Source organism: Euprymna scolopes, chromosome 12, assembly GCF_053919585.1.
Source record: "Euprymna scolopes isolate OS-2025 chromosome 12, ASM5391958v1, whole genome shotgun sequence".
In the NCBI taxonomy this organism is placed as follows: Eukaryota; Metazoa; Mollusca; class Cephalopoda; order Sepiida; family Sepiolidae; genus Euprymna; species Euprymna scolopes.
This window is the reverse complement of record NC_136493.1, coordinates 111,572,674-111,598,629: the sequence shown is the minus strand read 5'-3', so window position 1 is coordinate 111,598,629 and position 25,956 is coordinate 111,572,674. Positions and strand designations below refer to the sequence as shown.

General features: G+C 31.9%; 1 protein-coding gene across 1 annotated transcript in view; it reads left to right on the top strand.

Moving 5' to 3' along the window:
* The window catches only part of LOC145291622 (uncharacterized), a 110,537-nt gene that overhangs the window by 30,063 nt on the left and 54,518 nt on the right, over positions 1-25,956 (top strand). Inside the window, exons 2-3 of the mRNA XM_080137697.1 lie at positions 14,098-14,187; positions 14,421-14,442. Of these exons, the coding sequence (XP_079993823.1) occupies positions 14,110-14,187; positions 14,421-14,442 (100 nt within the window). The 5' untranslated portion in view covers positions 14,098-14,109. The remainder of the gene's footprint in view (positions 1-14,097; positions 14,188-14,420; positions 14,443-25,956) is intronic.

Here is a 25,956-nt window from a genome sequence, read left to right as displayed (position 1 = left end):
AATCCAGTTTCAAAGTTAATGCTATTTCAAAATTCTAATGACAGATCAACTAAATCAATTTGTCAAATGACAGACTAACGAAAATACTATTTCAAAATTAAACGTTACGCATCAACTAAATTCTATTTCTAAATTATACATGACAGACTATCGAAAATATTATTTCAGACTTAAGCAACACATACAAATTAATATGTTATTTCTAAATTATTCGTAACAGACCATAGAAAATGCTATATTTAACTTAAGCGCTACAATGAAAATGCTATTTCGAAATTTAATTTTGTGGGTCAACTAAAATGGTGTTTCAAAATTATACGTGACAGACCAATAAACATTCTATTCGTTACACATCAGCTAAATAGCTATTTCAAAATTAGATATGGCTGAGTTACGAATTTTTATTCTAAACTTAAGCGTTACGAACAAATCTAAAATGTTTTCTGCAAAAGTATACATGACACACAACCAACAGATCAATTGACCACCAGAACAAGCTTCTCTATAGAAATAATAAGATAATCTATATGTTTCGCGAGGAAATGGCCATATGAAGCAAGTCTCGTGTAATATTGCGAGGGTAGATCTGCAGAAACATTTTCACTCGATTCCCATTGCCTATCCTCATTAATAAGATTAATTAGACAACATGAATTGACCTTAACGTTTTTACTTGAGAATTAGACCGCCTTAAATTGATCAATGTCACTTGCGTTTTAAATACTGGTCAAGAATGGCCGAGGTTGTCTAGAGCAGGAAATTAAATTTCAAAACCCCCCGAAGCACAAATAAGGAACAAAAATTCCTGTTATTAAATTAAGTCTGTGGTAATTAAGTTTTTGTGGGGTGTTTTATTGTAACTTTATTTATTTCTTTATCCCCATTCATATTATTATGAGGAACTAATATGAATGGGGGTAAGGAAATATAGAAAACGAAGAACAGAAAAGGATACAAAGGGAATAAGAACAGGTCGATCAAGTAAAATATGAAAACGGCAGAAGAAAAAAGAAGAAAGGAAAGAAATAATGCAAAAGAATAAATAGAAAAATATTTTTTTGAAAAAAAATTGAAACAGGAAAGGAGGAAAAGAAAAGGAAAAGCGAAAAAAAAAGAAAAGAAATAGAAAAAATACGAAAAGATAAAACATAAAAAGTAAAATAAAATACTCATTAAGTGCGCTTGAAACCAAATCACAACGCAACATTAGGAAAATAAACTAATATTTTACTTGTTTAAAATTTATCACAAATATATTTCGGAGGTATACTCCATCTTCAGTGTGTTGTTTTGTTTCTTTTTTTTCCTTTTCTTCTTCCTCGCCATGTTGTAAATTGGTTTCAAGCGCACTTGATGCGTATTTTATTTTATTCAAATTAAAACAACGTTTCTATTGAACTCTCATTCTTGATATAAAAGTAAATAAATAGGAAAAACGAAGAAAGAAAGAGAAAATAAAAAAGAAAAGAAAAAGAAGTAAAGAAAGAATAAAGAAAGAAACACAAAAGGAATAAAAATAAAATAAAGTACAATGAAAGTAACGTCAATATGATTATTATATTCTGCTGCTATTGATGACGTTTTATTAAACTATAGAATAAAGTACAGAAGTTTGTTCCCACGCATTCAGACATAATAATAAAATGATGAACACCTTCACATGCTAATTATCCTAAGCATCTATGCAGGTTCAGAAATGAGTTATTCCTTATATTATTTTAATTGGAATTCATTGAGATTAGTATTATTTATTAATTTTATTTATTGCGTACAATTCTCCTCATTTTTTATTAGTTATTTCACGACGTTTCGGCCAACTTTTCCTCTGGCCTTCGTCAGGTGGTAACCGCGACGAATAGGAACTCTGAATCTCCTGGCTGCATTCACTGCAATTACTGCTTTCTGTAGTTGTTGTCGTCTCACCACGTTACTGAAGGCAGTAATTGCAGTTAATGCAGTCAAGAGATTCAGAGTTCCTATCCGTCGCGGTTACTACCTGACGAAGGCCAGAGGAATAGTTGGCCGAAACATCGTGAAACAACTAATAAAATATGAGGATAATCGTCCGCAATAAATAAAATTAATGACTTACTCCTTACTTCTTCTTTAAATATTTCTTATATTAACTCTGAAAACTTTGATCCTTCGCAAACAACCTTCGAAAAGATAAAATTACATTTTTTGTTACTCGTTACTATTTGTTTACTCTCACCGCCACCATATTCACCAGGTCTTTTTAATAGATAGGAATTTCGCTTATATCAGATTTCAGATTAAGAAAATGCCATGCCGTCATCTAGAATACATAATGCACACATGTTTTGGTATAGCAGATTACGTAATAACGAATATGTCCTTACAAGCAATCAAAAATAACCACATCTACTACTACACGTTACTCCGTGTTTAGCAGTTTAAAAACATAACATTTTTCTCTAATACGTGTTTACTAGTGAATCATCGATTATTAAAGCCCAAGGGCCACTCGATGGTAAGGGTTACTAAGTGTTGTGTAAACAGTGAGACACCACCTTGATGGTGGAACTTGGGTTTTATTAATTAAAATGGCGGATGAATATGAACTTATTTAAATTACATTTGAAAACAGCTATTTTCTACTCAGTTGGGCAGCAGACACGTGATATTGTGTTCTACAGACAGACAGTTTTAAGAATAAACTTTGCTTACGAAATGTTCCTTTTGTTTATGGTACTGAGAGAGAGAGAGAGTAAGGTGAATTGTTGGCAGCTATTGTAGTTAGACGCGTATATTATAATGTTTTTCAGGGGGGGGCATAAATTGATGCTCAGTTTAGCACTTGCCAAGAAACTAACGATGGAGCAGAGATAGATTCGTAACGTCTCTTATGTGAGAAAGAGAAAGTAACGAGGCGAAATGGTTTTAGATTTCGAAGACGGTTTTGTACCCCGTCAAGACGGGAACGGGTGCTCTGAGAAGCTCCTCCCCAAATGTGGCAACAGTACTTTCTAAAATATAAAGTGTTGTTCTGTGGTTTCACAAAAGAAAGAAGAATAAGGGTCCCAATTGGTTATGGTGTTGGTCATTTCATGTTTCTTCATGGAGCTCAGCAGTTAAGATAGAAGAACTCTTGAAGAAAAGGTATGAAGCATATATTATTCTTCTTATAAAAAAAATATTTTATGTAAATATGAATTGTAATATATACCCGTGTGATAACTTTCTGATACAACATGACTCAATTTATACATCGATATCATATCCTCTGGCTAAACAAAAATGCATGCACTTTATACGTTTATAACGGATCCAGTTATAAGAACAATATGACCTCACTATACAACATATGACTGTTTTGGTGCGAATCCACCTCTCTAAATACAACACTCCAACTTAGGATGTATTTGTCTCTGTATAGGGTGAGAATTGCATCGGTAAATGTTTGATGCGTGATCCTCTACTTGTGTGAGAATATTATTGCCACATCTGGGAAGGAGCTGCACGAAGCACCCTATCCTGCCTTGGCAAAATTCGAAACCGGATTCTAAACCTAATAGATGCTACCTTTTCGCCTCCTTGCAACCTTTTTCTTACAGAATAGTTGCGATATTGTCTCTGCTCTATCGTTATTTTCATGGCAAGTACTCGTCTGAGCTTTAGTCTACTCTACCGAACTATCACAACAAGAACTCTTCTAGCTACAGCCACTACCAACAATTTCCTCTACTGCCAAAATCTTAACACAAATTTCATGACCAAAGCTTCTTTCCTAGAACTTCCCGCCTGTGGAACTCTGTTTCGCTGGTCTTTTTCAACCTAACTACAACATGGTCATCTTCAAGTCCAATATAAACAAGCTCTTGATGGCCCGCCTCCTAAGATAATCAACTTCTATCTAATTTCATCTATCTAACAATTACTGTGCTATTGTCTCAGTGACCACCTTATACTCGAATGGCTATGAGGCCTTTATAAGCGATGACTCCCTTGTAAAAAGGTGAAATTTTCGGCAAAATGGGTAAATCAAGTCGACACAAAGCCAAGTCTATTTATTGAAACCACCATCGCCGAATAAAACACGCTTGAGGTGTGGCTACAGTGCCTGTGCCATACCAAGAGAGCGTTTGATGTGGTCACAAATAGTTATATAATAAGAACTCGAAAGTTGGTTCACAGTTTGAGCCCGAGAAGAATCAATCCGTTGAATTTCTCTGCGTGTATCTTCCGAACAACCAATCATCCATCATCATCGTCATCAACAATAAAGATATATTGTTACAGTTTCATATATCAATGTGTCGACATTCTTTTTTTAGGCGCAGAAGAAATACAACACACAGTCGGGTAGTTCTTGGAAAGAAACTTTGCTCATGGAAGTTTCGTTTAGTTTTAAGGAAACAAAAGAAAAAAGGAAAATTATTTACAGTGGTTGTAGCTAGACGAGTATATGTTGTGAATTTTTACAAGAAATAAGCACAGGGCGCTTTTAAATAATTCATTTGTAATATATCTAATATCAGCGGAGATGTCCCAGGCGTTACCCAGTCGTAAAATATGGTTAAATAAAAAAAATTACAAATTAAAAAAGAGATTTGGATGCTATCAGCCAGAAGCGAAACCGAAGGGAAAACTTTGTAAGCAAAAAAAAAAAAGAAAAGAAAAAGAAAAAATGCCGCGTGATGGACGTGAACATGCAAAAGTTAAGGTCGTAAGTGAACATATTATCGACCGAACCACGACGACAAAGCTGTTATGACATTGCAAATTTAGCTTCTTAAAACGAAACAACGAATGGATCGTTCACGCACGCGCGATTTACAAGCACCATCGAAACGACATTTCTACATGAAATGATTGACGATTTTTTTCTAATTTTTCGATATTATATTATGTGTCCTAGAGATCGCTCTTTCCAACGATACCACGTTCGTGCGGCTTCGATGCAGATGACAAAAGGTTTTAGCGGATATACAAACACACAATCACACTGACATACGAACACACAGACAACTCGGATTTATATAATAAATTACAGTGGTCTATTTAGTAGTTTTCTCTCAATTAACACTATGTTTTATATTATTTTTTAGATACTGTTACTGCTTTGGAACCAAACAAAACCGACTTTTTTCGACGTTTTTCAGTCGTTTACGTAAATGGTCGGGAAAATGCCGACGAGCTTAGCAATTCAGCATGACAAGTTTACCAGTAAATTTAGTTACATGAACTAGACAAACATAGTGTTATTTTTAACCATAAACTATCCGTTAATCTAACCATAATCTAACCCTAACCCGCTTTTAAATGTGTAGTAAAATCATGTTTGTATGAAGAAAAGTTTATGTTACAAGTATGCACGTGCATATATAGTTATCAGACAAGCCTGATTAGATGTGGAGCGATTACAATACACACACCCACACACACATATATCCATAATTTTCATCATATATGTATATATTTATAATATAAAGCTGAATGTATGTGTGTGTGTCTGATCATGAATAGACTCCTATATTGTTGACTATTTAAAAAAAAACTGATCACATATAATGATAGAAGATGTATCGAGACACAGGAATGGGTATGTTTGATCTGGCAGAACGGTGTTTCATTAAAATTATGGGGTTTGCGTTCGCGCCTGGTCCACAAAGTATGGAAATAAAAAAATTAAAAAAACGTTTACAAGTGTTTTTGATATAGATGTACATAATAATAATTTTATAAGTATGTTTTAAATAAGGATGGTATAATAAAATAATATAATAAAATTGTGGGGTCTGCGTTCGCGCCTGGCCTCCATAGAATGGAAATAGTCACAAACTTTAATAAAGACTTTTCATATCTATCTGTGTAAGTATATTTTTATAATTATGTTTCAGTTTGAAGAAATGTGGTATAATAAAATTATGGGGTGTTCGTTCGCACCTGACTAGAATGGAAATATGTCACAAAGTTTAACAAGGTTTTTTAATATAGATCCACAGAATATTGTGATAAGTGTTTCAGTGTGAACAGGTATGGTATAATAAATTATGGTGTTTATCTATTTTATTTTTACTTTCATCATATTTTACTTTGGTTTTGATACCCCCAAATTCGAAGCTATCTCTTTACAACCCTTCCTTTTCATAACCTATCATACTTTAATAAATACAAGTCCATTTTCTGTAGGCTGTTTTTGAACCCAGTCAACGACGGGTACTTTTGCTAGTATATATATATATATATATATATATATATATATATATATATATATATATATATATATATATATATATATATATATATATATATATATATATATATAACTCCTTTAATTTGAACTTCCTCTAATTTGGACTTCCTCTCATTTGGACTTTCTCTAAATTTGAACTATCTCGTCATTGAAATTGTATTAGCATATTTGATGCGGAGTTGCAGTAAAACTGTTTACATCGTTTGGTCAGATATTGCACAGTAATGCTAATATTGGTACTATGTAATTAATGTAGCTTAGCTATTGATAATTAATTTGCACTAACTGTATTTTTTTTAAGATTGCTATATTTAAAATAGTGTAAAACAACCCATTACAATGGCTTGCAAATCTATAAGAAAACAAGTGACACTGACTTTACTCGAAAAACGTCAAATTATAGAAAAATTAGATGCTGGAGTTGAAAATAGCGTTATATTGAGAGATTATAAGATTGGAAGAAGTACACTGTTTTACATAAAAAAGGAGGAAATATTGAAGACTGCTCCTTTCTCTCCAAATAAAAGACATGTCAAAAGAAGGACTCTTTGCAGACCAAAGCAAGTTGAATTCGATCGAATATTGCATGAGTGGTTTGTAGCAAAACGAAATGAAGGTGTAGCAATATCGAGACCCATGTTAATTGCTAAAGCAAAATCTCTTAAGGAAGAGTTTAATATCGCAGAAGATATGAAATTCAGTGAAGGTTGGCTTAGGAGCTTTAAGAGTAGACATGGTATAAGACAATTAACAATGTCAGGTGAACAACGGTCTGCACATACATACGCAGCATCAAATTATTGTGACAAATTCAAGACGATAATTGCCGATTATGATTTAACACCAGAGGATGTTTACAACACTGATGAAAGTGGCGTAAATTGGAAGAGTTTACCTGCAAAAACATTAGCAAGATCCGAGGAGCAGAAAATAAAAGGATTCAAATTAAATAAAGAAAGACTAACAGTGATGGTATTCGCCAATGCTTCTGGAACTCATAAACTTAAGCTTCTTGTCATCGGCAAAGGCAAATCAAAGTGTCCCCGAGCATTGAAAGGAGTTTCGCCTTTGCCAGTATCCTATTATTCTTTACGAAATTGATGGATGAATCAACAGTTGTTTAAAAAATGGTTTTTGATTCGTACCAGTTGTCCAAAGGCGTTTTTTTGAATTAGGTAAACCTGATTCAAAGTGCTTGTGTCTGTTGGACAATTGTAGAGCACATCCTCCTGAGTCAGAACTAGTGTAGTCTTGCTGGAATGTTTTTGTGTGCTACTTACCACTTAATGTGACTTCTCTCATCCAACCTATGGATCAAGGGATTATTTGAAACTTAAAATGTTTCTACAGAAATGATTTCATGATGAATATGATAAATAGTACCATGAGTATAAGCGATTTTCAGCGCCATTTTACTATCAAAGATGCCATATTTTCTCTCGCAAATGCATGGAATCAAGTTCTAGCAAGCGCATTAGCAAAAGCATGGGTTAAATTATGCCCAGCGCCAAAGGCTTCTGAACTGAAAGAATCAGATAATACATCTTGTCTAGAAAAAATTCTTGAAACCAAACGGTTACCGACCAACCACGCTGTTCTTAAATCACTTAATGCAGATGATGTTGAAATGTGGGTGCAACAAGATGAGGAAACCACTGATCAATATCCTGAAGGCAGTAATGGTGATGAAAATAGCGACATTTCCCATTCTCTTGACCCTAATGTAAATAACCAAGAACACTCTGATGAAGCTATATCATGGGATGATGCAGAAAAGTCTATGGAGAAGGTTATAAAATTTCTAGAAAAAAATTCTTACTTTAGTGACAACTATGTTTTGCAAGCAATGTCACTCCGAAGAGATATAATCATAAAGAAGCTACAGAACCAAGAAATTGTAGATTTTCGTGATCGCTTACGGAATACAATGGCAGTGCCCGAGAGCTCAATCAATGAAAATAGAAACTGCAATGAGACTCATTCAATGAATAACTAAAAAAAACTGTATTTTACATGAATGTATGATTTGTATAGATGATAACTTAGGTAATAAATACCTTACAAGTAAGAGTAGATTTCATTTATTTTCAATATTTTTGTTCCTGGTAATAATATTTAACAATTCTTATTCGCAATATATCATAAACTCAACTTAATATATACTTAAAGTATCATATAGCAATGAATTTCATTTACTATTTCTTAATTCTTAGAAAATTAAAGTTAACTAGGGCACATTTTTTATCACGAAACTTGAACAGCATCTTCTAATTTGAACGAAGCGGACGTTCAAATTATAGTAGTTATACTGTACACACACACACATATGTATGTATATATATATATATATATATATATATATATATATAGCATTCTTAAATCATTCATATATGTTAGGTACGTCGATGATATACTCTAATTACAGGAAAATATAGATAAATTGACAATAATCAAAACCGCATTTAAAAATAATTCGGTATTAAATTTTAAATAAATGTAACACAATTTCTTTCCTCGATGTAGAAATTACATTCGACTCTGATAAATTTATTACCTACCCATAAAGAAAACCTGCTAGTAAAAATCAAATCTTCTTAATTTTGACAGTGACTGTACATATAGATACAAAAATGGCCGAAGTGAAAAGTTTCATCGACTGAGTAAAACGTAATTCATCTACGAATAAAATATTTTATAAGATATAAATCCATCCATCCAGCGCGGTCACAGCAGAGATTGAACTCCCCACACGAGTTTGTAGGGTAATTCAAATCTTGTCGGTATTTGAATACTTGATGCTTCGCCAGGGCAATCAAGGATATTTCTTATTATGACGCCATCACTAGAAGAGGGTGTCTACCACGGCTTAAGAGAGTCCCATCTACCCTTGAGAGAAGGATAGACCGCGCCAGTTTCTCAACCTGGTATTTTTCCTCGCGGTACGTACAGCGCCTCGCCTTCCCAAATGGTCACCCATCTGATATTGGCCAGGCTCAACGTTGCTTAACTTCGCTGATCTGGCGAGAACCGGTGTGTCAACGTCATTGTGCTGTATATACGGCACAATCTGACATAAAACCAACCCTTATTAATAACAACTTCCCAAGTTATATTGTTGATCAACAAATTCAACACACGTTAGCCGCCATTACAAAAACACTACTACTACTACTACTAATAATAATAATAATAATAATAATAATAATAACGTTGACACACCGGTTCCCGTTAGATCACCGAAGTTAAGCAACGTTGAACCTGGTCAGTACTAAATGGGTGACTATTTGGGACTTTCAGGTGCTGTATGTGCTCTCCGCTTATCTGGGGATTGCTTCCGGTCTGCCTGGTCTTCTCCTTGCCACTGGAATCAGACAGTGCCGATTCAGGAGAGGTGTTAGGGATTGCGCAACCCTTGCGTCACAATTACACGCGCCACTACCCCTAAGGGGTATCCTTTGTCTTTCAAAACTGAACGGAAGCATAGAATAATAATAATAATAATAATAATAATAATAATAATAATAATAATAATAATAATAACGTATTCTATTGTAACCAACTGCACGTTAATTATAAAACCGATGAAAAAGGTGAAAGAAGCAATCGTACATTAACACATTTCCAACATAGTACTGTTTTTTTTTATAAAATCATTTTTATATCTAATGAAGAATCAAAGTTTAAAATGCAAAAGTCAAGTATTATGCTTCGATTATACTGTAAACAGAAACATTCATTTTGAACACGCCCCTGTCATATCAAACAATCTACTGTTGATTTTATGTGCCTGGTCTTACTGCTTGTGGGGTAATAATGGCTTGAATTTAAGTTTAAGATGAAAAAGGCAAGTGTCATGGTGCAATTCTGCTTTATACAGAAGCATTAATTTCGAAGGCGCCCCTGTCATATCAAAGAACGTACTGTTGTTTTTTATATGTCGAACCTTTCGGCTTGTGCGGTAATAAAACTTCTCAAATACACTTGTGATGTAAGACTGTGTAAGGTGTTAACCTTGGTCAAAATTGCTTGTTCATTGGATTATTTCGATTATCGATTATCGATACTTATCGACGACATTCCGATATAAAATCTATGTAAGAACCCCGTTGAAGCACGTAGAGTAACTTCATGTGAAATTTCATAAAAATCGACCCAGCTGTTTTCGAGTCCATAGGAAACGAATTCACACACACAGACATACAGAGACAAAGTTCTTTTTATATAATAATTGCGAAAGAGTAAGAGATATATTTTGGATTCAATATACGCGTGACTCTTCGGAGATACGTAGTCCAAAAATTGTGTTTAGAAACATCTGTTCCGTCTGCCTGCTTCCTACCTGACTACAACTTGGATGTCTTCAAGTCCAACGTTAACAAATTCCTAATGAACCGCCCCCTTAAGTAAACACTTCATCAAATCTCTACACTAACGTACTGTACTTGCAATAACCCTTATCCCTGAGTGGCTTCCGGGCCTTGATAAGTGGTGACCACCGTGGAAAAAAAAAAGAAAAATAACGAACAATAGCATCACTTACAATGAATAAACACGTGCAACTGGCATTCTATTCTTTGTATGTTCTGATGATAATTTCTTTTAAATAACATTTTTAAAATGAACAATACATACATACATATATATATATATATATATATATATATATATTATTCATATATGTATGTATTTATTATGTATTATGTTTTGTAGAATGCATATTGTGAAGAACATATACTTCTGATCTAAAATTTAAGACTACTTGAAAATCTTTAAAAAGAAACATTTTTTTAAGGATAGATTTTAAACTCCTCCCACTTAAGGTTACTGTTATAGCCCTATTAAAGGGTTACAAAGAAAAACAGAACGCCAAAATAAAGGAACAACATGTATTGCAAAGTATACAATAGGTGGGTTGTTTGTCGTAGCTGAGGAACGACCTAGGTTGGTCCACCGGATATCGACTGGTTATTTATTTGTTTCCCACGAAACAAAATGTGACACAAGGTCGGTTTAATTTAATAAGATAACCAGCTTCCCTCAAAAAGAGCATTCTGCAAAAATAAAATTGTCTTAGTATAGAAGGGTTTCCCTCTCCATTGACTAAGGACAATTTATTTGAGTGCAACATTTGAGCAGATACCACACCTCAGCCACCAGTCCAGTACGAGTACCGGAGATCGCAGACACCTTACGACTTTGTTTTCCAGTATTTATTGAGATTCGAATAATCTATTAGTAGAAAACATAGGTTTGTTCTGTCATAACCCCCCCCCTCTCAAGCCGATAACTCCGAGTGGTGTATCTGTATTTTTTCGTCTTTGGGTGGACCATGAACGGCTCGATTATTTTCCTTTTCTTTGGTGTGATTTGGGGAGACTCAATATCAAAGGTGTCTACTTTTTGGGGGATTCATTGTTCAAGGCGGTATTTTTCTTTTGATCTGCAAGAAAAAATTTTATTGACATTTTTCTATGTATTAATCGCAAGAAGTTTATAAAACAATTAATTAATTGCGTGGATAGACACTCGCCACAATAATTAAGGGTCAATAAACCCCATCCAGGACCCCGCTTGTAATAATCCATCAGACAAGGGGCGATATTGTCCTAGGGGTTTTCACTGATGTTGTTAACTGGATAAACTGTCAATTTTAAAAAGACGCCGGGTAAAACGGTTCGGCAGTTTTTCCATGTTGTGGGAAAACAATTTTAGTGCTATTATTTTGCTGCACGTCATATCTTTAAGTAACGTTGTCTCTCGGTAAATAATGTTCCGGTACTGGGAAAAATGGAGTTGCGACTGATGTTGTATATTAAAGGAGACAGCTCCAGGTTTTTAGTTAGAAACGAAGTAATTAGGATCGAATATTATTATTTAAGGGGGATACTGGAATCGAACGCAATTATTAGAAGTTAAAATGAATACATTTTGTTAGTTGGATTTTTTAATCCAACTAACAAAAATGCAGAATCTGGTATACGAGTGTTAAATCAATAATAACCTGCTGAAAATATTGAAATTAATGAAAAAAGCCTTTCCCATACGGAAAACAAATTGGTTTTGTGTTGCCCTTGAGTGTTTCTAATAATGGGGGTCGATTTACTAGAACTTTGTATGAGAGACTGAACACCCCTTAAAAAAATCTAACCCTAACCCCTTAAAAATCTTTATTGGATTTTTTGCGTTTTTGTTAAATTTGTTAGTTTGCAATCGCTAATAATCTGCTCAAAATATTGAAGAAAAAAAAGCGAAATTAAAAAGAATGGAATTTGACCCGAAATGATGAAGCCGAGCGTTGTTAAAATGTTGAAACACTAAATCGACTTTTTTTGTTGGTTTTTTTTTGTGTGTGTGCAAAAATGTAATTTTTTAATTATTTCTTGTATGATCGGGTCCAATTTTCTGTTTATTTTCATAACATCTGCTTAAAAATAATTTGTAAATTCTCTTGAAAAACAGTTTTCTGTATTTTCAATTATCAATTAACGGTTTTCATAAAAAGCATTCATCTTTTCTCATAAAATATCTGTTTACAAAAAAAAACATTTACTTTATCAAAATTTTCTTTATCAAAAAACAAAATATGCAAGTTTTCTTGAAAAAGGCTTCCTGGGTTTTATTGTTTTCTCTCACTTAAAAATGTTTTCTCAAGATAATAAGACAATATAATTTCAAAATCAACTTTTATTTTAAACATTTTTCATTTTAATCATTAAGGGGCAAAAGGTAGACTAAAAAGATAATGATGGAGCGGAGAGCAGGCCGAACTTTTCTCAAAGTAAAAAGTCGTAAAAAATAATAATAATAATAATAATAATAATAATAATAATAATAATAATAATAATAATAATAATAATGGTGGGGGCTGAAGGAGCAAACGTCAAATTTCAAATTTCTGAAAATGTGAGGTCAATGTATTAGAACGTTGTATGTAAACTGAAACCCCTTCAAAATTTTAAATATCGATTTCTTTCATTTTTTTTAAATAATCTGGTAGCTTAGAGGCCAATAATCCGCAGAAATAGTTGGAAAAAGACGAAAAGGAAAAAATTGTAAGAGGTGTGCCGATTATTCAGGAGCACCTACATATTTTTGAAAAATATTTTCTTTACCCAAGTTGTGCGTGATTAGAACTAGAACTTGATTAAAAAAAAAAGAACTCTGTTTTTTTTTCATGCCCAAATTATTTATTTACGATTATTTTATTTGTATTTTTCATTGTAAGTTGGAATTGTTTTAAAACAAAAACACAAAGCTAATATGTTTTTCTAATGTAAAGAAAAATCACTTGATCAATTTACATACGACCCAACCCAACGTAAAGAAATCAAAATGTACTTCTTTTGATAATACGTTTCAACGGCCTTTAAAGATAATATAAAAGTTTTTTTTTAATAATTAAAATTTAACATTTTAGCGTGGGGGATCACTTTCTTATATAAATTTCTCGTGAAATGACACCCCATTTATTGGCAACGTAACGAGACGTATAATCTTCAGCATTTTTTTTTTCAAGTTTGGTGGTGGGGATGAGGGCAGAAAGGGGAAACTGGTGGGGGGTCATAAGTTCCAAACATTTTTAAAATACGTAGAAACACTTGAAAACGTGTGTGGGAAAGGACTTTTCATATTTCATTCAATTTTTGCGCGTTTATACATTAATTCTGTATACTCACTTGCATTTTTATACATTAATTCTGTATACTCATTTTTCATTAGCTAGCTATAACGTATACTGACCCAACGAATCACGGGTAGTCTAGTAATTATATATAGCCAGTATACATCGTGACGTATTACTGCACGTGCGTTCACACTTACGTGACTGTCATAATTCAAATTGACACACGGACTCCTGTGATTTCCTTCTCTTTTTTCAGAACACAAACGAGATGCGGCGCTCTCTTTTCCTTGGCGAGATTATCGATTTCACCTGCACTGTCGTCGTGTTCACATCGGCTTTTTTACCTGTGAGTACATTCATACTTTTCATAGTCTTCTTCACATACATTTTGTCGGCTTTTGGATTGTATTTTTTCTTTTCATTTTTTTTCTTTTTTTCGGTTCTTATTTTTTTTTATTTTGTTGCTGTTGTTGTTGTTGTTGTTGTTTTAGTTTTTGCGTGTTTGTGTTTTTTTTGTTGTTTTTTTTTTTCAGCAGGACTATATCATTAATTCATTTTTCTCCATTTTCTTTATTCCAGATACTGTCTGGGCATCTTCAGTGTAAGTATATACTTTTGGATACAACACGATGTGGAGAGACCTAGAGGAAAGAGAACGGTTACATACTCAAAAGTATTTGTATACTAGCCGTCCCTGCCCGATGCTGCATGAGTTTCTGATTTTTTGTCGAATTTGACACAGTAAAAAACTATGTGTATTCCTATGTCTCTTGTTATTGTTAATTAACAAACAACTGATATTAAAAGAAAAAATGGCGGCATTTTCAATTATACAGTTTCAATTTTCATGATTCCACGTGATGTTCCTCCGTGTTTGTATCTGTTTCCGTGTCGTTTATGTGTGGTGTTAGTCTCCAAATTCCAGGGTTTTCCTTATTATTCATTATTGAAATTCCTTGTATCTTTCCTGTCATCCCACAGATTCCAATCTCTCCCAATTTTTTTTCAAATTTTTTGCTATCATTCATAGAGTTCCCACTATTAGTGGTGTTATCTTTACTTTCTTCATTCTCCAGATCCTTTGAGCTCTTTGGTTAGTTCCGTGTATTTGCTCCGTTTTTCAATCTCCTTGCCTTTCAATCTCATTGTCTGCTGGAACGGCAAAGTCTACAATCTGGCAGGACTTTTCCTTCTTGTTAACTATTATGATATCCGGTCCTCTTGCTTGGAGGTGTTTATCCGGGTGTATATCAATGTCCCCTAAGATCTTGTGGCTTTCGTTTTCCTGTACTGCTGCTGGTTTATGTTTGTACCATTTGTCTGTGTGTTCAGGATGCATTTGTTTGCATAATTGCCAATAAACTGCCTTTCCCACTATTTTTATATTCTTTTTGGGCTAGTTTGCGTCATTCACTTATTATGTGGTTTATTGTTTCATCTCTTTGTCCACAGAGTCTGTATTTGCTGTTTTCTTGTGTTTTGTCGATCCTTGCTTTGATGTGATTGGTTCTAATTGAATTATCTTGTGCAGCTGTTATTAGTGATTCAGTTTCCCTCTTAAGGTTTTCTTTTTTTGTGGCCATTTCCAAGTGTTTTCGTTTGTTTCTTCTTTTGTCATCTTTATGAATCGTCTATGTAGCTGTTTCTCTTCCAATTTTTCTTTCCTCGTCTTAATCATCGTCTTTTTTTTCTATCTTGTTTGTTTCATGCGTGTCTTTTGCTGCAGTAATTATTCTTTCGGCGTTCTGCATTATATATTTCTCTATTCCTTTTTTTTGTGTGTTATTCACACAGTCTTCTATACCGACCAGCCCTCTTCCTCCATCTTTCTTTTTCACGCAGAGTCGATCAGTATCATCCTTCGCGTGTAGGGTATTATGCATCGTTATGAGTTTTCTCGTCTTCTGGTCGAGATTCCTTAGTTCTTCTTTGGTCCAGCTTATAAATGGTCTAGAGTATCTTAATAGTGACATTACCCCCGTGTTTATTCCTTTAATTAGATTTCGACTATTTAGGAGAGTTTTTTTTTTCGATGAGGTTTTGTTTTTTAGGCATTCTTTTCCTATTTTCTCTTTCATTTCGGTGCTTTGATGGCGTCTGCTTCCAGAACTCCCAAGTATTTGTAGTTATCATGTTCACCTAGTGCCCTCATTTCTGGTTGATTGGCAGTACTATACCTTCTGTTGCTCCTAGTTCTCCCTTTCTCATGGTCAGTAGTGCACACTTTTCCATATCGAATTCCATTTGGATACCCTGGCTGAAGATTCTGGTCGTTATTTATTATTATTATTATTATTATTATTAGTAGTAGTAGTAGTAGTAGTAGTAGTAGTAGTAGCAGCAGTAGTAGTAGTAGTAAGATTATTGTAAATATTATTTTAAAGTTATTATAGGGGCCTATTCGTGACCAGACACACACACACACACATTCAGCTTCATATTATACATATAATATAAAGCTGAACGTCTGTATGTGTGCCTGGTCACGAATAGGCTTCTATATGGTTGACTATTATAGAAAACTGATCATATATAAAGATGTATCGAGACACAGGAATGTGTATGTTTGATCTGGCATAATGATGATTCATTAAAATTGTGGGGTCTGCGTACGCACCTGGTCCACAAAGTATCGAAATAAAAAAAATTAAAAATTAAAAAAAAAAACGTTTACAAGTGTTTTTGATATAGATGTACATAATGATACTTTGATAAGCATGTTTTAACTTAAATAGGGATGGTATAATAAAATTATGGCGTCTGCGTTCGCGCCTGGCCTTCATAGAATGGAAATAGGTACAAACTTCAATAAAGACTTTTCGTATCTATCTGCGTAAGTATACTTTGATAAATTTGATATCTTGCAGCCTACGTTCTTTCTAAGACGGTTTATATTTGAACATGAATAACATGGCGGCCATTTTTTTCCAATGGCTTTAGTTGTAAAATGAAAGAGCCGGGTTAATGAAATGCCATCTCATTTCATCAGCTAATCAACGTGGTATTAGCATTGCTCTAAGCTGATACCGGAAGACGTTCTCAACGAGTAATCAAAAGGAGAGGGAGGTTGATCGGTTCGTTGCATCTATTGCAATAGCGGTGGCCTCAATTTACAACCAACGATGAAGCAAGATTTAGTTAGATTCACTAATGCAGATGAATTGGTGCATTTCTTTAAGATAAGACCCGAACGAATCATAAATTAATGGAACGTTTTTTTTTACTTAGATTTAATCCTGTTATTTACGTCTTTTCGTACAGGAATCTCTATAAGAGACTATCTCTATCAATCGGTGAACATGGATTGATTCTTGACCTTGTGTATAAGAACAAAGTGTCATATTTTTTATTTTTATTAGTATCCTTTGTAATTTGTATATATTTATTTATTTGCGGATTGTTATCTTTTTTTCTTTTACACAGGAATCACCACTTATCAAGATCACGAGGCCACTCGAGGATACGGGTTACTAGGTATACATTAGTCACTGTGATTATAGAGTAGTAAACATAAGTAGTGAAATTTTTTGTAAACTGGATTACTTAGGGGGACGGTTCATCAAGAACTTGTTTACATTGGACTTGAAGGCAATCAGATTGTAGTCAGCTGGAAAGCAGGCCAACGGAAGAGAGTTCCACGGGCGTGCAGTTCTAAGAAAGGAGCTTTGTTCATGGAATCTACGTCTAGGTTTAAGCACAGATAAAGAGTGTGGGAAATTATTGATCTTCATAGTTATTGTTGTTTCACGACGTTTCGGCCAACTCATCCTCTGGCCTTCTTCAGGTAGTTAACCGCGACGAGATAGGAATGCTGCATCCTCAGCAATTACTGCCTTCCATATTTACTGTTGTCTCACCACGTTTTGGCCAACTAATCCTCCGTCGCGGTTAACAACCTGAAGAAGGCCAGAGGATGAGTTGGCCGAAGCGCGGTGAAACAACAACAATTATGAAGATGAGGATAACAGTCCGCAAATAGATAAATAAATAAAGTGTAATATTTTTCTAATACCACACTTATTTCTCTCCTTTTGTAAGTGAAGGAAAATCCTTTTAAATTGAAACCATTTGTACTTTTTCACATTCATGGCTGTTCATTTTTTTTAGGGGACTTACACTTTCCCGCGTTAAAAAAACGACCCTATGTTTAATTCTTTTCTCGTACTGAAGCCAGTAAATAGGGGCGCTATCAGTAACGCACGTTTTGAGGTTAAAATGTTACGAGGGTATTGCCAAAAGTAAAGCCTCCTATTTTTAACTCAAAAGATAAAGACCTACGAGGACGGAAGTGGTACCACTAAAACGAGCGAACTTTTGTCCTCGAAAATTTATTTTTCTACCTAGTCACTGTTACATGGAAAGGGTTGTCCCCTTTCCATGTAAATAAGAAGAATATTAGATAAGTAAAAATGAGATTAGGGTAAGTCCGGAATCGAACCCTGTAGGCAAAGTTAAAAAATGGAATATGAGAAATTAAGTCTATTGTTAATTCTTTTAGAAATCTGAATATGAAATATGTCAGTAAAAGAATGAACAATGAAAATTAAAAATATATTGTTGAAAAAAATCCTACTACACAACATCACCACTATTGTTAATGCACTTTTGCCAGCGATGAACGAGACTGTGCATGGGCGTCCGGCGCGTATTTTGTCATACAAATGTCATTCTAAAAGTAACAGTTCTTAGTTTTGACTAAAAATGTTGAAGAGCTACGAAGACAGAAGTGGTACCAGTATAACAAGTGACTTTTTGTGCTCCAGAAATTATTATTTCGGCATAGTCATCATCATTCTCAGTGAACATATGCGAGGAATTCAATGGCGCGTCTCTGCTTCTGACTTTAAGCTTGAAATGGCATTTTCTTTAATTTGTCACGATTACGTTTAAAATAATATTTCAACGTTTAAATTTCAAATTGCATTTCTTTAGTTTGTCAGATTTGTTTTTGAGATTGTATTTTCTTCAGTCTCTCACATTAAAGTTTGAAATGGTATTCCTAAGTCTGTCACGTCTAAGTTTAAAATCGTATTTTCCTCAATCTACTACGTTTAATTTTGAAAGTGTACTTTCTTTGGTCAGTGACGTTTAAGTTTAAAAGTGTATTTTTAAGATTTAACTTTCAAATGGTATTTGTCAGTTTGTAACGCTTATGTTTGAAATTGAATTTTCTTAAGTCTGCTACGTCTAATTTAAACTTTTATTTTCTTCAGTGTGTAACATATAAATTTGAAATCGCATTTTCTTCAGTTAGTAACATATGTAATAAAATATAACTTTCTTTAGTCTGTAACGTTTAAATTTAAAATAATATTTTCTTTAGTGCGTGACGTTTAAGTATGAACTGTTTCTTTTCCTTAGTTTGTAACGTTCAAGTTTTTAATGGTATTTTTTCAGTGAACGTTTAAATTTCAAATGGTATTTTCCAGTGTGTAATGTTTATGTTTGAAATTATATTTTCTTTAGTCTGTAACTTTCAAGTTTAAAAATGTATCTATTTGAGCCTGCTGCGTTTAATTTTTATTTGTATTTTCTTCATTTGCCACGTCTAAATTTGAAATAGTCTTGTCTTCATTTAGTAACATATAAATTTGTAATGGTATTTTTCGGTTTGCAACGTTTAAATTTGGAATGGTATTTTCTTCAGTTAGTAACGTTTAAATTTGAAATGGTATTTTCTTCATTTAGTAACATATAAATTTGTAATAGCATTTTTTTCGGTTTGCAACGTTTAAATTTGGAATGGTATTTTTTCAGTTAGTAACATATAAATTTGCAATGGAATTTTTCGGTTTGTAACGTCTAATTTTGAAATTATATTTTCTTTATTTAGTAATATATGAATTTGTAATGGTATTTTTTCGGTTTGTACTGTTTAAATTTAGAATGGTAATTTCTTCAGTTAGTAACATATGAATTTGAAATGGAACTTTTCGGTTTGTAAATGGTACATTTCAAATGGTATTTTCTTTATTTAGTAACCTATAAATGTGTAATGATATTACGTTTAAATTTGTGATGAAATAACGTTTAAATTTGAAATGGTATGTTCTTTATTTAGTAACATATAAAGTTGTAATGGTATTTTTTCGGCTTGTAACTTTTCCATTTGAAATGGTATTTTCTTTATTTAGTAACTTATAAATTGGCAATGGTATTTTTTCGGTTTATAACGTTTACATATAAATTGCTATTTTCTTTATTTAGTAGCATATAAATTTGTAATGTTATTTTTTTCGGTGTGTAACGTTTAAATTTAGAATAGTATTTTCTTCAGTTAGTAACGCTTAATTTTGATATAGCATTTTCTTCATTTAGTAACATGAATTTGTAATGGTATTTTTCGGTTTGTAACGTTAAAATTTGGAATCGTATTTACTACAGTTAGTAACATATACATTTGTAATGGTATTTTTCGGTTTGTAACGTTTAAATTTGGAATGGTATTTTCTTTATTTAGTAACATAAATTTTTAATGGTATTTTCTCGGTCTGGAATGTTTAAATTTGGAATGGTATTTTCTTCAGTAAGTAACATATAAATTTATAATGGTGTTTTCGGTTTGTAACGTTTAAATATGAAATGGTATTTACTTTATTTAGTAACATATAAATTTGTAATGGTATTTTTCGGTTTGTGACGTTTAAATTTGAAATTGTATTTTCTTCAGTTAGTAACATATAAATTTGTAACGGTATTTTTTCGGTTTGTAACGTTTAAATTTGAAATTGTATTTTCTTTATTTAGTAACAGAAATTTGTAATGGTATTTTTCGATTTGTAACGTTTAAATTTGGGATGTATTTTCTTCAGTTAGTAACATAAAAATTTGTAATGGTATTTTTCGGTTTGTAACGATTAAATTTGAAATGGTATTTAACTTATTTAGTAACATATAAATTTGTAATGTAATTTTTCGATTTGTGACGTTTAAATTCAGAATTGTATTTGCTTCATTTAGTACAATATAAATTTGTAAAGGTATTTTTGTTCTGTAACGTTTAAATTTTGAATAGTATTTTCTTTATTTAGTAACATATAAATTTGTAATGGTATTTTTTCGGTTTGTAATGTTTCCATATGTGATGGTATTTTCTTTATTTAATAACCTTTAAATTTGTAAAGGTATTTGTGCGGTTTGTAACGTTTACATTTAAAATGGTATTTTCTTTATTAAGTAATATATAAATTTGTAATCTTTTTTTTTCGGTTTGTTACATTTACATTTGGAATGGTATTTCTTTCAGTTAGAAACGGTTTAATTTGAAATGTTTTTTCTTCATTTAGTAACATAAATTTGTAATTGTATTTTTTCGGTTTGTTACCTTAAAATTTGGAATGGTATTTTCTACAGTTAGTAACATATAAATTTGTAATGGTATTTTTCGGTTTGTAACGTTTAAATTTTGAATGGTATTTTCTTTAGTTAGTAACATAAATTTGGAATGATATTTTTCTGTTGTTAAAGTTTAAATTTGGAATGGTATTTTCTTTATTTAGTAACAGAAATTTGTAATGGTATTTTTTCGGTTTGTAATGTTTAAATTTGGAATGGTATTTTCTTTATTTAGTAACATATAAATTTGTAATGATATTTTTCGGTTTATGATGTTTAAATTTGGGATGGTATTTTCTTCAGTTAGTAACAAATTTTTGATGCTATTTTTCGGTTTGTAATATTAAAGGTATTTTCATTATTTAGTAACATAAATTTGTACTGGTATTTGTGTTTGTAACGTTTTAATTTTGTATGGTATTTACTTCAGTTAGTAAAACATAAATCTTTAATGGAATGTTTCGGTGTGTAACGTTTAAATTGGAAATGGTATTTTCTACAGTAAGTAACATATAAGCTTGTATTTTCTATTTAGAAAAATATAAATTTGTAATAGTATTTTTTCAGTTTGTAACGTTAAAATTTGGAATGGTATTTTCTCCAGTTAGTTACATATTTGAAATGGTATTTTCTTTATTTAGTAACATAAATTTGTAATAGTATGTGTTCGGTTTGTAACGTCTAAAGTTTAAATTGTATTTTCTTCATTTAGTAACATATAAATTTGGAATAATATTTCCTTCAGTTAGTTACATTTAAATGGTATTTCCTTCAGTAAGTAACGTTGTAATTTGTAATTGTATTTTTCGGTTTGTAACGTTCAAATTAGGAATGGTATTTTCTTCAGTAAGTAACATGAATTTGCAATGGTTTTTTTTCAATTTGCAACGTCTAAATTTTAAATGGTACTATATGCATTTGTAATGGTATTTTTCTGTTTGTAACGTTTCAACTTGGAATGGTATTTTTTCGGTTGGTAACGTTTAAATTTGAAATGATATTTTCTTCAGGTAGTAACATATAAAATTGTAATGGTATTTGTTCGGTTTTTATCGTTTAAATTTGAAATGGTATTTTCTTTATTAGCATATAAATTTGTAATGGATTTTTATGGGGTGTAACGGTTTACTTTGAAATTGTATTTTCTCCAGTTAGTAACATATACATTTTAATGGCATTTTTCGGTTTGCAATATCTACATTTTAAATGATACTTTCTTTATTTATTAACATATATTCGTAATGGTATCTTTTCGGTTTGTAAACTTTTAAATTTGGAATGGTATTTTCTTCAGTTAGTAACATATAAATTTATAATGGTATTTTTTCATTTAGTAATACATAAATTTGGAATTTCGTTAGTAACATATAAATTGTTAATGGTATTTTCGGTTTGTGGCGTTTAAATTATAAATGGTGTTTTCTTTATTTGGTAACATATGAATTTGTAATGGTATTTTTTCGGTTCATAACGTTTAAATATGGAATAATATTTTCATCAGTTAGTAACATGATAATTTGTAATGGTATTTTTCGGTTTTCAACATCTAAATTTTAAATTGTATTTTCTCCGTTTAATAACATATAAATTTGTAATGTTATTTTTCGCTTTGTAACGTTTAAATTTGAAATGGTATTTTCTTCAGCTAGTAATATATAAATCTGTAATGGTATTTTTCGTTTTGTAACATCTTAATTTGAAATGGTATTTTGTACAGTTACATTCAGTTACATTCCTCAGTTACAGATATTTAATTAAATATAAATTTGTAATGGTATTTTTTCGATTTGTTGCGTTTAAATTTGTAATTGTATTTTTCTGTTTCCACGTCTAAAATTATAAATGGTATTTTCTTCATTTAGTAACAAATAAATTGGTATTGGTATTTTCGCTTTGTAACGTTCAAATTTGGAATGATATTTTCTTCAGTTGGTAATATATACATCTATAATTGTAATTTTCAGTTTGTAACGTTTAAATTTGAAATGGTATTTTCTTTATTTAGTAATATATAAATTTGTAATGGTATTTTTTCGATTTGTAACGTATGAATTTTAAAAGGTATTTTCTTCAGTTAGTAACATATAAATTTGTAATGGTATTTTTCGGTTTGTAACGTTTAAATTTGAAATCGTATTTTCTTTATTTAGTAACATATAAATTTGTAATGTGATTTTTTTCGATTACTACCGTTTAAATTTGGAATCCTATTTTCTCCAGTAAGTAACATATAAATTTGAAATGGTATTTTTTCGGTTTGTAACGCTTTAATTTGGAATGGTAATTTTTTCAGTTAGTAACATATATTTGTAATGGTATTTTTCGGTTTGTAATGTTTTAATTTGAAATGGTATTTTCTTTATTTAGTAATATATAAAGTTGTAATGGTATTTTTTCGGTTTGTAACGTTTAAATTTGAAATCGTATTTTCTTCAGTTAGTAACATATAAATTTTTAATTGTATTTTTCCATCTGTAAACGTCTAAATTTGAAATAGTATTTTCTTCATTTAGTAACATATAAATGTGAAATGGTATTTTATTCAGTTAGTATCAAAAATTTGTAATGGTATTTTTCGGTTTGTAACGTTTAAATTTGAAATGGTATTTTCTTTTTTTAGTAACATATAAATTTGTAATGGTATTTTCACGGTTTGTAACGTTTAAATTTGGAGTGGTATTTTCTTCAGTTAGTAACATATAAATTTGTAATTGTATTTGTCAGATTCAAACGTTTAAATTTAAGATGGTATTTTTTTATTTAGTAACATATAAATTCCTGATGGTATTTTTCGGTTTGTAACGTTTAAATTTGGAATGGTATTTTCTTAAGTTGGTAACATATAAATTTGTAATTGTATTTTTCGGTTTGTAACGTTTAAATTTTAAATGGTATTTTCTTTATTTAGTAACATATAAATTTTTAATGGTATTTTTCGGTTTGTAACGTTTAAATTTGGAATGGTATTTTTCGGTTTGTAACGTTGTAAATTTTGAATGGTATTTTTTAAGTTAGTAAAATATAAATTTATACTATTATTTTTGTCAGTTAATAAATGTGCCATGGGTTTTTTTGTAGTTGGTAATATTTACGGTTGAAATGGTATTTAAGTTTGAAATGATAGTCTCGCTAGTCTGCAACGTTTAATTTTAATTTTTTTTTTTTTTTTTTACAAAGGCATCACCACATTATCAAGGCCCAGAGGCCACTCAAGGATAAGTATTTCCATTAGTGTAACTTTTAAGCTTGAAATTATATTTTCTTCAATCAGTAACATTTAAGTTTAAAATAATTTTTGTTTCAAACTGCAACGTTGTGAAATATTATTTTCCTCAGCCTGCAATGTTTAAGTTTGAAATGGTATTTTTGTCACTCGGCAACGTTTGAAATGATATTTTCCTTAGTTTGTAATGCTTTAGTTTGAAATTGTATGTTTCTTCAGTCTGTTACGTTTAATTGTGAAATTGCGTTTTCTTTAGTTTTATAATTTACATTTGAAATGGTATAGTCTTCGGTGTGTTACGTTTAAGTTTTAAATTGTATTTTATTTCAGTCGGTCACATGTCCGTTCGGAATATAATAGATTTAATGGACGCATATTAGCAATATGCGTGTTTGTTTATGCTCCTAAAATATTCATATTATTATTATTCAGGATCATTTGACGGTAAAGTTCAAAGATCAAATGGCCTCTCGCTTGGCAAATGACATTTCTTTAATCTTGAACAAAATTGAAGCAATTATTAATGAGAAACTCGCTGACAATTCATTTATTGAGCCGCATGAATGACGCTTAAAGTAGTAGTAGCAGTAGCAGTGGGAGTAGCAGTAGTAGTAGTAGTAGTAGTAGTAGTAGTTCTTACATCACGAGGATGATTTTGAAATTATACGATGACCTTTAAGATGTGAATTTGTTTTACATGCAGCGTCCATTATAGAAAATATGACTTGTTCTGTCCATCAAGTAAGCTATGACTGTTCTAGATGCTGCAATGTTTGTCAGAGATAGATAGAGATAGATAGATAGAGAGAGAGAGAGAGAGAGAGAAAGAGAGAGAGAGAGAGAGACCTACCTAGACGCCGGTTTTAATTCGGAGTTTTTCCCTTTCCCAATCATAGATTAGTTTCCTTGTCAAGGCTTAAGGGTCATCAACAATACTATTTAACACGCAACTGGACGGAAAAGCATCTGCATTTATACTGGTACCAAATGTTTTAATGAAAGTTAGTCTCACTTCAAAACTTTTTTTTTACAGAGGAATCACCACTTATCAAGACTCAGAGGCCACAAGAGGATAAGGGTTAATGAGTATACATTAGTCAATGTGATTATAGCGTAGTAAACATAAGTAGTGGAGATTTGGTGAATTGAATTACTTAGGGGACGGTTCATCAAGAACTTGTTTACATTGGTCTTGAGGACAATCAGATTGTAGTCAGCTGGAAAGCAGGCAATCGGAAGAGAGTTCCGCAGGCGTGCAGTTCTAAGAAAGAAGCTTTGTTCATAGAATCTGCAATTAGGTTTAGGCACAGATAAAGAGTGTGGGAAATTATTGATAGCGGTTTTGGCGAGACGAGTGTTTTTCGTGAAAGTTTGGCGAGGGGGGCCATAGATTAAAGCTCAGTTGAGCATTTGCCATGAAAATAACGATAAGGCAGAAACAGGCTCGCAACGTGTCTTCTGTGGGAAAGAGGTTGCAGGGAAGAGAAAAGGGCATCCTCCACTAAGTTAGGAAGTCTATTTTTAACTCTGCCAAGGCAGGATAAGCTGCTTCTAGCA